The sequence below is a fragment of the Panthera leo genome, chromosome D1 (assembly GCF_018350215.1).
Source record: "Panthera leo isolate Ple1 chromosome D1, P.leo_Ple1_pat1.1, whole genome shotgun sequence".
NCBI classification, from domain to species: domain Eukaryota; kingdom Metazoa; phylum Chordata; class Mammalia; order Carnivora; family Felidae; genus Panthera; species Panthera leo.
Window position 1 is genome coordinate 1381427 of NC_056688.1, and position 15352 is coordinate 1396778.

The following is a 15352-nucleotide window of genomic DNA, read 5'->3' on the forward strand; positions in this document are numbered from 1 at the left end:
CAGTTTGGGAGGTCGAGCCCTGCGTCAGGCTCTGCATTGACAACACAGAGCCTGCTTGGGATTCTCTCTCCCTCGTCTCTGCCCCTCCCCAGCTCTTGCTCTCTAATAAATACACTTAAAAATTTTTTTTTAATGTTTTTATTTATTTTTCAGACAGAGAGAGACAGAGCATGAGCAGGGGAGGTGCAGAGAGAGAGGGAGACACAGACTCCGAAGCAGGCTCCAGGCTCTGAGCTGTCAGCACAGAGCCTGATGTGCGGCTCGAACTCATGGACTGTGAGATCATGACCTGAGCCAAAGTCGGATGCCCAACCGACCGAGCCACCCAGGCGCCCCTAATAAATACACTTTTAAAAAAATTAAAAAAAAATGAAATACTCTGTTCTTACAGGTTCTTTTGCACTTGTTATATTGACGCAATGAATTACTCTTCTCTCTCTCACTTCCCCTAGCACAGTACCTGGGGCATGTCTGCGATTACTTACTGTTGAATGAATGAACGAATGGAATGACAGTACATCCTAGTTTGTTTTCTCATCTCGGAAAGTAAGTTGAGAAAAATGTGCTGACATATTTGAGGGAATTTGTAAAGAAAATCGGATCTTTACAAAATATTTTGTAAATGAAAAGGGTATCTGAAAGATTAATGTCAATGTAATAATTCTGGTAAGACAGTAAGTGCCTGCAAATATAAAATCTGCTATTCCTTTTTATACTTTATATGAACCATGTGGTAGCATCTTAAGAAATTATGGATCACAAGTCAGTCATTTAATATATTTATTTTAAATGCATTTAATAATTTTTGAACCAGAATAAGATACCAAATTCTACTAATTATCTGCGGGATTTAAAAACTAGCAGAATAAGAAAATAGAATGTGCTGGTAATAAATATAGTTTACAATGCACTCATTTAACGTGTGATAATCTGCATTACGTTCTAACAACTGCCGATATGGTGTTATAATGATCTTGATGTCTTGGTTGGCCAGTATGGTCCCTGAAGTCCTACAGTTCTTGGTGGGAAAGAACCATTATCAAATGTATGCATCCAAGCTCAGTTTAATTTAGTGAGCTTCACAGTATTTTGTGCCCAGCACTGTTGTGTTGGTGCAGTAAATCCCACTTACTGGTAGCAGGTGCCCCCCAGAGTATCCCTGGAAAAAAAGAAATGGGGAAGAAGAAATCCAACTACTAGCCCTTTTGCTTGGAATCTAAAAGGACAGAGCAGGGAGGAGGCGGAGGAGGAAGTGGTACTGCCCTTCTTGCTCCTTTCCGGGGGAAGGTGACAATAATCAACTTTGTCATTTTGTGTTGACTCATTTTCTCAAGTGCAGATGTTCTGTCCTGGCTGCTGGACGGACTAGGGCTGCCAGAAGGAAGCATCACAAACTTGGTTGCTTAAAAAACAGTTTATTCTATCACAGTTCTGGAAGCTACGAGTCTAAAATTGAGGTGTTAGGAGGATAAAATTCTTTTCTCTGAAGGCTCTGAGAAGGATCTTTCCTTGCCTCTTGCTGGCCTGTGATGGGTGCTGGCCGTTGTTGGCATGTAGATGCATCATTCCAGGCCCTGTATTACCTTCACGTGACCGTCCCCCTCAGTGTGTGCGGGGACCCTCTTCTTCCGGGACCCCCCTGCTCCAGGATAACTTCATTTTAACTAACTGCATCTCCAAAGACTCTAGTTTCAAACAGGGTACATTCATAGGCACCTAGGACTAGGACTTCAATATCTCTTTCTTGGAGGGACACAATTCAACCCACCACATGGGTCAACAGGATTTTTTTCCAAGACTGGAAAATAGCACCACGTTTTCAGTAAAGGCAAGAGGTTCTGTTTACGTTGTTCATGAGCTCTATGTCTCACTGGAACCCAGTGCTGAACGGTACATAGCAGATATAATTAAGACATGTTTAAGGAGCCTCAGGTATACACGAGCATTCTAGAAGTCAGATAAGTAACAACATAGTGAGCAATGAGGTGACCAGGAAGGCTTCATCTCTTCTCCTGAGCTGGAATAGGTGAGAACTAAATCAGCCCTGTAGACGCTGGACTACTCCAAATGCATTTTCATGGAAGACAGGCCCAGTGAGGACAGTGACAGCAGACATTACTTATGGGTGAGAAAAGTATAAATAGGACACAGTAAAATGAATTTGCAAACTAGACTTTCCTTCCATTCGCAGGAAACTGATGCAGACACGTGTGACTTTGCTTCAGCATTATCTGCAGTTAAGCCATCTATTGCTTCTTTGAACCCTAGTAATCCTGTGAGCGCTAAGATCAAACGCATAATATGCGGGTCCGATGAAGAAGAGGAAGACGTCTGCCCAAAAAGCAAAAAAAGATCAAGGGTTGAATTAGCTTGTAGAAGGTCTTAGACATTTTCAATTAAAATTGTTCCCATACAACATTGAAACGTAAACGTGCTATTTTACGACTGTAAACAAATTTATTATCAGGGTTTTTTTTCTACTTACGATTCTGCTGGAAAACTGCATCAACTCTACTTTCTATTCCTGGAAAGATGCTTGCTATGTTTTTGGGATAACCCGTTTGCATGGATTCTCTTTGGTTATCGTATCTGATGAAACAAAAATGTCCCATGTATCAATATAGTATGTAATGATAACAGTTTTATTTAAAGTACAGATACTTTACAAAGTGCCTTCACCCATGTTTTCTCATTCAGTCTTTGTTATGTCTTATTTCCTGGGCCTAAGAATGGTTAACTTTTTTCTACCTAAGGGCACATTCCTATTTAGAAAATAGGTGGGTCGCATTAATTCTAAAACAGGGTTTTGATTGCTAGCACAATGTTATTTTCTTTTTTACTTATTTTTATTTTTTTAATGTTTGTTTATTTTCAAGGGAGAGAGACAGACAGAGTGTGACTGGGGGAAGGGCTAGAGAGAGGGAGACACAGAATCTGAAGCAGGCTCCAGGCTCTGAGCTGTGAGCACAGCACCCGACGTGGGGCTCGAACTCAGAAACTGTGAGATCACGACCTGATTTTCAAAAAGAGAAGCTTGTATTCCCTGTGGATTTACTTAATTGGTGCATAACCAGCCTTCCTCCCTTCCCTCCTCCTCTTCCTCCTCCCCCCTTCCCCCCAGTAGTGAGGTGATAAGTCCAATGTGGACAGCACATTTTTCAGGCCATCCAAACAGCATTTTCTTGAGTGTGTTAGAATTAACTCATAACAGAATTAGCCTTTTTCTTTGCATCCCTTCCTGGAACCATATTAAGGTTTGCTCTGTTCCCTGACATAGAATCCTCAATACCATTGTGAAGCTTTTTGACTTTATAAAAATGACATTTTCAAAGGCCATGGCAACACTGATGATTTTATGAAAATAAAATGCCTATGAAAGATCACCTGGGTTTTTTTTTAAATCCTCAGATCGCTGGTTGTTAGTGGTTATAGACAAGGTAAATACAGATTTCAACCTCTAACCAAAAAAAATAGTTTACCTTACCTCCATAACTGGTTGTTTACAAAGAAGAAGATTTCTCCCCTGTAGTAAACAGCGGCATCAATTGCGCGGACACTGCTTGGGAAGCCGTAGTTTGAGATGTCCTTGGGATAACCTGGCTCAATGTCATAGCCACTCAGAGCCCAGTACTGGCTGCCTGCCAATGATTCAGGTTTTATGTTAGATAGGGTTCTTCGATTCCTCTAAAATCGATACCACCTCTTGGTGTAAAATCATCATAGAAACAGCAAGGGAACAATAGTCTTTAACGGACAAAGGTGGTCAAGTTCATTGGGCTGTAATAGCCTCAGTGGTTCCCCAGCACCTACAAAATTTCCAGCATCTCAGCCTGACATTCAGGGCCTCACAGCTGGGTCTTTCCTACGTCCTGACACTCCTATGCAGAGACTGTATTAGAGCCTTGGGGACTCTGAGAACATTATACTGGGGATGGGGCTGACAGAGCACTCAGGGGGTCTAGTAAGGTTTCCTCAGTTTGTAGATGGGGAAACTGAGGCCTGAGGAGGGAACAGCTGCTCAAGTGCACACAGTGGTTATCGGCAGGAACTGGACCCAACCCGGGTCTCCTGACACAAGTCTGGCCAGCATAACCTGCTGTCATCGGCTCACCTCCTCTCAGCTGGGGTGGGGGTGGGGGTGGGGGTGGGGGGAGCTGCAGAGAAGCCTTCCCTTCCCTGCAGGGACAACCTAAATAAGATGAAACCCTAGGCAGTTACCTTTAAATAGGAAAACTAGGTCCTTGTCCAAGTCCTCGTACGCGGCCTGGATGCCGTCTGGCAGGGCTGGCCAGAACAGAGAGATGAAGTTGAGCTCCACCTCTGGCATCTGGGGGTGCCTTCTCCAGAAGAACCTGGCAGAGCACAAAGGACAGGACCGCATGCGGTGGCCCGAGTAGGCAGCTTCTCTGGGTCCTGCACCAGTGCAGCCCCTACCCGGTCCCCGAGAGGGTGGGACGGTTCCCAGCACGGTGACCAGCACAGGGTCGGGGCTTTACAGGATGTCATTCATGTGGGGGGGGGGCGCTTCAGTGTTTAGGGGAGGTCACAGGCATGACCTTATCTGATTACATTTTGTCCTGTCCCCTCCTCACACCCTGGCAAGTCTCATTGTATTAGTCTCGTTGTCCCTACAGAAATGACTGAGAATATCTAGAGTATTCCAGCAAAAGTGGTACAAGTAGGCCCAGCCTGTGGTTATGCAATCACAAAGCAGCCAATGGAAAATTGAAAAATTCAACCAGGGAGATGATTTGCCCTCAGCTTATGAAGGGATAGCTCCCACTTACTGGCCTGAATTTGGGTGGGTGGGACTGGGTGAGGTTTTGTGTCTAGTAAACCCATGTGTGGAGCCCATGTCTGTGATACTACCACCAACACATGAATGTTTATGCCTGTTGGAGGGTTTCTTTTTTAAAAAATTTTCCTGGATGTTTCGAGTGACCCAGAAAACACAGTCCTTTCCAATAAGGGGCATGTGCACAGAATTCAAAGGAAAAGCTGAGTAATGTGCAAAGTGGGACTTGATTAGAAGCCAGTTCTAAGTTATGCCAGGAAAGTAAGTCAAAGGAAGAAGCAGTTTAATGGCATACCTGTCTTTAAAGAATAAGATTTCTCCACGGAGTGTGGCAATGGCATCAAATGTCAGTCTGGGGTCACAGGCTGTGGGTGTGCTTGGTCCGGTTGGTTGGACAGGGTTGCTTGAAGGTCCTTAAAAAAGGAGGAGGAGGAGGAGGAGGAGGAGGAGGAGGAGGAGGAGGAGGAGGAGGAGGAGGAGGAGGAGGAGATGATGGAGGAGGAGATGGAGGAGGAGGAGAAGGAGAAGAAGAAGAAGAAGAAGAAGAAGAAAAAGAAGAAGAAAAAGAAAAAGAAGAAGAAGAAAAAGAAGAAGAAGCAGAAGCAGCAGGAGGAGAAGGAGAAGGAGGAGAAGGAGGAGAAGGAGGAGAAGGAGAAGGAGAAGGAGAAGGAGAAGGAGAAGGAGAAGGAGAAGAAAAAGAAGAAGAAGAAGAAGGAGGAGGAGGAGGAGGAGGAGAAGGAGAAGGAGAAGAAGCAGAAGGAGAAGGAGAAGGAGAAGGAGAAGGAGAAGGAGAAGGAGAAGGAGAAGAAGAAGCAGAAGCAGCAGCAGCAGGAGGAGGAGAAGAAGAAGAAGCAGCAGCAGCAGCAGGAGGAGGAGGAGGGGAAGGAGAAGAAGAAGAAGAAGCAGCAGCAGCAGGAGGAGGAGGAGGGGAAGAAGAAGAAGAAGAAGAAGAAGAAGAAGAAGAAGAAGAAGAAGAAGAAGAAGAAGAAGAAGAAGAAGAAGAAGAAGGGGGAGGAGGAGGGGGAGGAGGAGGGGGAGGAGGAGGGGGAGGAGAGGGGGAGGAGGAGGGGGAGGAGAAGAAGAGAAGAAGAAGAAGAAGAAGAAGAAGAAGAAGAAGAAGAAGAAGAAACAGGAGGAGGAGGAGGAGGAGGAGGAGGAGGAGGAGGAGGAGGAGGAGGAGGAGGAGGAGAAGGAGGAGGAGGAGGAGGAAGAGGAGGAGGAGGAGGAGGAGGAGGAGGAGAAGGAGGAGGAGGAGGAGGAGGAGGAGGAGGAGGAGGAGGAGGAGGAGGAGGAGAAGGAGGAGAAGGAGGAGAAGGAGAAGCAGCTTTTTAAAGCCCAATCCAGTGTGGCTCTTGGAGTACCCCATTGCTTCTCAGAAGGGGAAGGGTTTCCGCATGAAGAGAAACCCTACCAGACTATCTCACAAGGCAATGAAGGGAATGTACATTCGGCCCTCTTAAAGTTATTATCATTATTTTAAACAACCATGGTGATTTTTAGAGAGAAAGGTCCAGGTCAAGTTGTGAAGTAAGACAATTTGAATTCTATGTCTCCCCCTCCCCGCCCTCCACTTTAAAATCCGAATCCCATCCTTTCCCCCTTCTTGGTTCTTTCCACATTTTTGTCACCCAGGATCCATTTCTTGCTTCCCCGCCAAACCCACCTTCAGGAAGGGAACTGGTATTGGTCCTTGAACCTGTAGCATAAACCTAAGTCATATTTTAGCAGTATTTTTTTCCTATGGGTATTTGTGTTTTCATGTGTTTTTTCATTGTAGAATGAAGGGCTATGCTAGTAGCTGAGAGAATTTAAAACACTGATGGGAAAAGGAAGGAGGTGTTTTTTGGGGAAAGGAGTTGGGGAGGATAGAGCAGGTCTCGTCCTTCTGGAAAATTCTATCATCATGAGAAGGTTCCCGAGCTGGGGTTCCTGGTGTGCCTGGTTCTGTGCTGCTGTCCCCAACTCTGCTCCACACTGGTTTACAGACCCTCCTACCTTCTCATGGGTTTCTCGTTCTTACAGCCTCTAGAGACCAGGAAGGCAGCAGGAGGAGACGTATAAGATCTGGGCTTGTCTGTGTCCCTCCCTGAGAGCATCAGCCATGTCCTTAAAAGATGTTTCTTTCTCTGCATCCTCCACTGCTATTCCCATTCTGTTCTCCACAGACAACACTTTTATTATGGGCAATATGTATCTGCTTGCTGGCATGTTTCTTGAAATGCCTTCTTTGCCTATATGCACTTTAATGTATGTGGAATCATATACTGTGTAATTTAAACACTGTGTGATATGCATCATTCTGTTTTTTTTTTCCACGAAGCACAAAGTTTTGAAGACCCATATCTGTTGTTGCCACACGCACTTCTAATTCAGTGGTGTCCCTTCCTGGCGTTAGTCTATGGCGCACATCCACCAAATTTGACCAGTACCTTCTTCCTGACAGACCCCAGGAGCCCTCCAACTTCCACCACCACAGACAAGACCGGGAAGAACATCCTTGATGTGCCACACCTCGCCGTGTACCACAGTGTTCTTCCGATAACCTTACCATAGATGGCCTGAATGCCGTTGATGTCATCTTGAGGGAGGGTGTAGGTGCTGGGTTCACGGGCAGCATAGATGGGATACATCAAGGCAACCGGGTCAGTGGAGTGAGAGAGCCCCAAGGAATGGCCAAATTCATGGGCAGCAACAAGAAACAAATTATAATCTGCAATGCAAGCACATGTGGTGAATGGCTCCAAGTGGATCCAAGGGTGGAGGAAATTCTGATCTCAAGGAATGCAGCTTCCAAGCCAAAAGCTCCTGGAGAAAGAGCACTGCCCAAGCCTTCTTTTGCATTTTCCCTGCAGGCTTCTGAAGAAATGGAGATTGGAATCAGTCAAGGTAGGAGTTACACGTTCAGATTAAGTGAGCTTTGCATCAAACCTTAGGGCCAAGAAAAGCTGCCTTTATTCTGATTCTGGTACTCCATGAGTGTGGACCTGAGGCTGGGAGACCATGGTGGCAGGGCCACCATGGTCTCTTGATGCTCAGCAGCCCTCTCCAGCCTCCCAAGCCCTCAGCTTCAGTAGAGTCTCAGCGGGCACCAGCTCTTCCCAGATTCTGAATTCTCGAAGCAGCTTCAAGGATTCCCCTCCAGAAACAGACAAACACTGCTCCTTCCCCCATCTCTAACTTCCAGGAGCACAGTGCCTTTGCCAGTTGGGAACCCAAAATTCCAAGGTTCACGCTCCTGGCAATTAGCACCCAAGTTCCTTGGCCAAGTCCAAGACCTCCTCACTTGCCCAGCAGACACATGAGGATTTGACTCGTGATGTGAATCTCTCAGTCTGGCCATCTCACAGACAGGCTGAGCATTTTGTTACACACCTATCTCTTATACATTAGTAACTAGGGTTGTAGAGTACTTTCCATATGCTAGGAAGTATAATACTATTTAGTCCTCACAACATTTGTATGAAGTATTGTTAGAAATGTTTTTATAGTAAAGGAACTGAATCCCACAGATTTCAGGTATCTCCTTACGGGTCTTGCAATAATAAGTGGTAGAGCTGGGGTCAAATCCAGGTACAAGGGCAAGCCCCATTCTCCAACTACAACGTTCAACTTCCTATTGACAATTAGCCTACACTAATTCTACCCATGCTCCGAGACATTTTTGTCTTGACCATCACGTCCTTGTATTTTTGCAATCATGAATGCATCTCCAAAAACATCTCTGAGTGTTGGGCCTTGAATGGCAAACAGATGTGGGGGATTTGTCATGATGCACAGTCTAGAAGGAGAGATGAATGCCAACAACTTGGATAGCACCAAACAGTGAGGAGAGCAGCTAGAGAAAGAGACACGAAGACTGTTGGGATTCTGAGGAGAATGTCCTCATTTCCAGCTGCAAGACAACAGAGGGGTGGCATGTGACATAGCACAGAAAGAGACTTTGAAAGGGGGGGCTTGGGGCACAATGTGAGCAAATGTAGGGAGGTTGGAAAGCAGGTACTGTCATGTGGGAACGGTGAATGCACAAGGTGGCTGCAGCATGCGACACAGGAAGACAGCCATGAAAGATGAGGGTGTAAAACTACTGAGAGCTTCAATGCCAAGGAAAGGTATTTGGATATTATTTGTTGCAGAAAATGTAAACACTGCAAGGTTAAGTAGGAGAGTAATGTAATCCAAGATAGGCTTTCCAAATATAAATTTTGCTGCCGTGCTAGGAAAAATTAGAGGGAGCAGAGACTTGAGGTAAAGAGCCCAGGTGGGAACCTGTGTCATTTAGTTCAGCTAAGAGGGAATGACCATGTGGACCGGTAAGGAGGGCTCTAGGAATTCTAAGTAGCAGAGAGTGTTATCTGTCTTAGGGTATAGGCAGCTCCTAGCACAGGGACTTGGGTAGAATAAGTTCTTTGAGAACTTGGTGGGAGAAACTTGGTTCTTTGAGAAAATGGTGGGAAGAACAGGTCCCAAGCAAGGATAAAAGGTTCCTTTCCTACTTTCTAGAATGTGTTCTGTGGCGTACTGTTACTTGTGGCCTTGTGAAGTACCACATGGTCCAGATACACCTGTCCTTATTCTCAATCCTTCCCTTCAGGTGATCTGACTCTTATCATGAGTCTTCTCCCGAAAGGTTTGGTTTGTCCCCAGGAACACACCACTGAAGAAGAGCTCCACAAAGATGACATAACTTGACAAGAAAGATGGCGGCTCATTTCCAAGTGGGATAGGTTTCTAAATGAACCCAACTGTTTCTGGATTTCCAAAAATAGGGGCCTTTTCCAAACATCATTAAATTTCAGAATATGAAAAGAAAGATACACCCTAAAGCAGTAGTCAGCAAACTTTTTCTGTAAAGGTTTAGATAGTAAATATTTTAGGCTTTGTGATTTCTGTGAGTACTTCTGTAGGAGGTACTCAACTCTGCTGTTGTGCCATGGAAACAGCCATAGATGGTACATAAACAAGGGGGCCTTGTTTCAATAAAACTTTATACAAACAGGACTGGCTGGATTTACCCGTCGTCTGTAGCCTTTTGATTTCTATCCTAGGAAACAAGGTCAGTACTTAGCCTTAGGCTTTTCAAAAACCTAAATTGACCTAATATGAGGTAGGGAAATTTTAAAAAGGTCCATTTGTGTGGGTTTGAAATGCTAAAACCCCTTGGATGTGTGTATGTATCTACGTGGTGCTGCTAACATGACAAAGTTCACTCAGAAGCTGCATGTGGACATGCCCTTGGTTAACTTACTTTCAAAATTTGTGGTCCATGTTTCTTGTTCATCGAAGTGAGCATCTCCCCCAATACCTGGGCCTGGCTGGAAGGCATGAGCGAGGATTCCATTGGGTCCATCAAATGGAGAATTGTCACCATGATCTGAAATAGAACAACCCGTATCAGGTCCTTGCCGAGTCTCAAGTTAGCTCGTGAAAGTAAAACTGAGCTCGAGGGCGGAGGGCCTACCTCCTTCGTAAAAAGCGATATCGATGTCCGCTTTTCCCTGCGAGATCTTGGTGAAGGTCAAGGGTGATGCGTTAGCCCATACTTGAAAGGCTGTGCTAATGGCAGTTTCCACCTTTTCCTGGGACAACTTCGTGGTGTACTTCAGGATCCTTCAAAATGAGCACAAGGGGTGTCACCACACTGAGCTCATCCACCTGGGGGTCAGTGACATGATGCGCTGCCCCTGGACAGGGTCTAATGAGGGCTCGGGGCTGCGGACAAGTCCCTCCGTATCTTCAAACTCGGTGTCTTTGTTCCTAAGAGGAGGATCGTAACACAGCTCCCCTCTCAGAGGGCTGTTGGGGGATTCAATACATGTAGGGCCTTTCACTCGGGACTCGGCAGATCGTGGTATTTGACGGAGATCGTTCTCATCGGGATACGCGGGGAGTAATGACTAAGCCTTTGTTGGGGCCTGAAGGGGGTTCACAGAGGGACAGTCTGATGTGGCCATCGTCCCTTAGACTTGGAGGAGGAGCACGAAAACTCCAGGCTTTGGGGTGAGGAGAGCCTGTGGGGCCTTTGCTCTTTCCCCCCTGGCCTCACTCACTAGACTCTGGTCTCCCCGGGGTGGGGACACGGGGTCCCGTGGGTCCCGTGTCCTGGGGCAGCGCCTGGCGTGTCACACACGCTCGCGAACACCCCTAACGCGTCCCGAAGCTCGGGAAACTCACCTGTAGGTCAGGTTCGTATGTTTCCACCTGGGGTTTCCCGGGGTCACCATGAAGTCCCCGTTGTCAGGCACCCCGCAGCGCGGCTTCTGCATCATCTCCAGCGTTTCCTCATCTGGCTTCCCCGTCTCGTTCAAGCCAAAGAATCGCTGCATCTCTCTGAGCTTGTCCACAACCACACTGGTGCCGTTGCTCCGTCCGGACCGGTATTCGCCCCGCGGCAGCTGGTAGAACCTCTCCAGGTAACTCTGGGCCGAGACACACACGTGAGGGGACTCGCTCAGTCACCTCCGTCGGTGCTCCGGGCTTCCCGGCGTCCTTCCTAAGTCACTCCCAACCGTCTAACAAGCTGGTAGTCACGGGAGCAAACACAGAGTCGCAGCCCGGCGTTGAGAGAACGCTGTCCCTTGGTCAGCACGGCCCCTCCATTCGGAGCTCCCGGGAATGTTTATACATAAAAACAGGTATGGGGCGCCTGGGTGGCTCAGTCGGTTGAGCGGCCGACTTCGGCTCAGGTCACGATCTCGCGGTCTGTGAGTTCCAGCCCCCCGTCAGGCTCTGTGCTGACAGCTCAGAGCCTGGAGCCTGTTTCAGATTCTGTGTCTCCCTCTCTCTCTGATCCTCCCCTGTTCATGCTCTGTCTCTCTCTGTCTCAAAAATAAATAAACGTTAAAAAAAAAAAATAAAAACCATAAAAACAGGTATTCTGTAAGGGTTGAGGTCCAAGGCCGCATGCAAGATGCTCGTATGCAGTCAGGAGACTGGCTAGGCCTTCCTGATTTCTTGAAGTGTTTTAAGTTCATTTATTTTGACAAAAGGAGGGAGGGGTGTAGAGAGAGGGGGAGAGAACCCCAACGAGACGCTGCTGACACTGTGAGCGCAGAGTGGGATGTGGGGCTCCACCTAACGAACCGCGAGATCGTGACCTGAGCTGAAATTGGACGTTTACTGACCGAGCCGCTCAGGTGCCCCCGCATTTGTTGATGTTTTAAGGTATCAGTTGCATCAATGCAGAGTCTCTCTTACGTATCTTTTTGCTCCTCTAGAGAAGGTTTAGTCCCTGTCGCTAAGAAAGGCAAGTGCGTGCGTGGAGGGAAATTGCCGAGACGCCCATTCAAGTCCCAGACCTTCTGGATGCTTCACAAGTGAGAACAGACAGTTTCACGAGAGCTCCGGATAGGTTTGGGACAACGGCACCATCATCGGCATTAGCCTCTTATCCACCGCAGATCCTCTGGAAGGGGCCAGGGGCACATGACAGAGCACAGAAATGGGGAAGGGGGGATTCACAGAGGCTGGGGTTCGAATACTAGCTCTGCCTTAGATTAACTGAGTTTTGGGGTGCATCACAGAAGTCATTCAAGACTCACTTGAGTGTCCACAGTGGGAACAATAATCCCCCCTTGTAGGGCTGCAGTGAGGTTGACATGAGATAGTGTTGGAGAAACGCTTAGCGGGGTGTCTTGTGTGGAGTAAGCACTCCGTGAGCTCTAGCTATTAGCCTGGGGCTTAGTATTCTCACTGCAAGATATATTCAAGAACAAAGCAAAGGGAAAAAGCAAAAGAAAGAATGCTTTTCTACAACTGCAACGCTAAGAAAACTGCACGTGACAAATCGGTGACAGCGTTCCTGGTGCTTCTTCAAAATGTGGTCTGACTCTTGTACTGTGGGATGAGGGGAAAAGCTATGGGTTTGGCTTTGATGGTGCCCGGAATAGTTCGTAGACAGCCTCAGAATCTGGAGTAGAAAGTCTCACTGCACTACGCCTTGCTTTCTAGTTCCTTCTGATTTCCTGTCCTCATGCTCTCTAGTCCCCCTGAGATTTTTGGCTGCGAAGACAAGTCCGTACAGACAACACCGGACATGGAGTCACTGGGCTGCATATAAGCGAACGGGGGAATCTTAGGTTTGCGAGAAAGAATATCATTCAGTCTTGCAATTAAAACCGTTCCTGCTCAACGGCTCCCCAGCCGGAGGGAGCCCAACAGCAATATTTTTCCTGGGTTCGAAGAGCCCCGCCTGGGGCCCTCCAAACCCCTGACACGAGACGTTTAAGCTCAAACAAAGCAACTGCACAATTCCATTCCGGCTGATTTAACTAGAAAGAAGAAACAACCCACACGATTTCCTAATAAGCAGCACGTCAACCACGCGCCTGCCGGATTGTCAACTTACCTGAACGACTTGCGTGGTCTCCTCTTCCGGGGATTCCCAACGTACTGGAAAGGCCCTGGAGAGGTGCAGGAGGAATGAGAGCAGAGGCAGAAGCATCGTCAGACTGAACATGGCCTTTCCCACAAGCACCGCCATCCTGGCCTTGCTCTGGCCCTTGGGGCAGGGTCCTCCCCTCCTGGGTACCCTCCAGTTCAGCGGATCGGATGTCCCTCACGGTCCTCTTCTGGTCTCTTATAAAAGCTGTGTTTTGAACAATTGCCCCATCAGCAACATGAAGCAACACGGGTTAATGATGCTCGGAGACTTGTGCAAGGCCACAACGTGATGTGGGACTCCACGGTGGGCTGGCGGTGTCCTGCAACAGAAAAACAATTGCAACTTGCTCTTCTCTGTTCTTGGGGTTTTTTGGTCAGAGATTTACTCTTGCCAAGCTGTCTGGTCTAGGGGAAGGAAGGGAAGCTTGATCCTGAAGTTCGAGAACAGCAGTTACCTGTGGGTTTCCATTTCCTAGGTGTGGCAGATGCTGGGGCCGGGTTAATTTATGCAGGGGTGTTGTTGGATTCATGGTAGTTATCTTGGGGCCGGGGATCCCAGAGACTCTCTGGATGTGAGGAGAGCGTGGCTGGGCGTGTGGTCAGCAAGCAGGGCCCGTGTGGGGTCCTGGAGCAGCTTCTGGGAGATGGAGTTGGGCGTCAGTGTATTAGAGAATCCCCAGGCTGCAAGCTGGATTTTCCATGGGAGGGACAAAGAAAGCAATAGTGATGATGATAAGCGTACACAGTGTGTTGAGTACGTACGACGTCCCACATGTACCTGATGTACATCTGTTGTGTCCGGCCATCCTCGCACGGCCTTGGGATGCTGTCATGTCCTGCATTTTGCAGAGGAGATCAGATCCGGAGAAGAGAACTTGTACGTCATGCACTGAGTGAGGGGGGTGGGAGGTGGCTCGGACTCAATCCAAGCGATGGGTCCTGAGACTCCGAGCGGGCAGGCACTCCAGCAGCCACACCTGGGAGCCCGGCTGCCCCACGATGAGCACCCGGTCCAGGCCTGCAACAAACTGGGGGACCCTGGCTTGTGTTCACCGAGGAGGACGAGACGGTGTGTGTGCGTGTGCCCCCAGGGAAAAGACGTGGGGAGAGGATTTTCAGCCCCTGTGGCTGCAAATGGGCTGCACTGGTTTTGAGGGGCCCCTGGGCAGGTTTTAAATCATGTCACCTGGTCACAGTTATTCTCATATACATGTAGATCATGTCACTAGACAGTCTTTGCGTGTGTTCATTTACATATATTTACATATATCCTGCAAGGACAGGTGTGTGGTGTATAAATGTGTTTGTCAACATGACCAATGTTTACGACATAGGACATGTGTTGATATGGAAATAGGCTTTTGTTTGGGATGCTATATAGTACTTAGTTCGGGTCCCTCTAGAAGTTTCTCATGAGCTTTGGAAAAATCCAAAGAAATCCGTCTCAGGTTAGAACATATCTGGGCAGCAGATTAAGGCTCCTGGTGTAGATTCCTGCATTCACCCAAATGTTTCCTGTGACCCAGCATATGCCAGGTGCTGTGACGGGTACTCGATTATGGGAGAGAAGGTCAGAGGGGTTGGGATGAAATGCTATGGGAGTCTGGAGGACAAAGCCATGGTGGGGGAAGGTGGAATCAAGGAAGGCTTCATGGACGAGGTCGAGCTAGAACTGGACCTTGAAGGGCAAACACGAGGCAAACGTGCACAGTTGCAGAAGCCCAGGCCCTGAATGCGTGTGCAACCTCCTCGGGTTTTTCAAGCCGTTCTAAGGTCGTGATCATGTCAACCGTCCCAGGCGCACAACTTAATCAGGATGTAGCTTCCCCCAGTTTATTTTTTTTTAAAGTATTTTTTTAACGTTTATTTTTGAGATGGGGAGGACAGCATGAACGGGGGAGGGTCAGAGAGAGAGGGAGACACAGAATCTGAAACAGGCTCCAGGCTCTGAGCTGTCAGCACAGAGCCTGACGCGGGGCTTGAACTCACGGACCGCAAGATCATGACCTGAGCCGAAGTCGGACGCTTAACCGACTGAGCCACCCAGGTGCCCCGCTTCCCCCAGTTTAGATCTCTAGTGACAAATCCTCTGCCCACTAAGGTTTCCTGAACACTGGTCTACCCTGTGTTGAGATATTTTGATGCATTGGCTTGTTTACAAGGTTCCTAAAGGCACTT

At 47.7% G+C, this 15352-nt stretch overlaps 1 protein-coding gene across 1 annotated transcript; it reads right to left on the minus strand.

Annotated features, from left to right (window-relative positions):
- Nucleotides 1-789: 789 nt before the first annotated feature.
- On the minus strand, nt 790-13506 carry MMP8 (matrix metallopeptidase 8). The gene is made up of 10 exons (XM_042905927.1): nt 13140-13506; nt 10967-11211; nt 10254-10402; nt 10041-10166; nt 7344-7505; nt 5091-5208; nt 4219-4352; nt 3485-3638; nt 2486-2589; nt 790-2331 (listed from the first exon to the last, which is right to left on the minus strand). The coding sequence occupies exons 1-10, from the start codon at nt 13272-13274 to the stop codon at nt 2228-2230; spliced, it is 1431 nt and encodes a 476-aa protein (XP_042761861.1). The 5' UTR covers nt 13275-13506; the 3' UTR covers nt 790-2227.
- Between the last annotated feature and the right edge of the window lie 1846 nt (nt 13507-15352).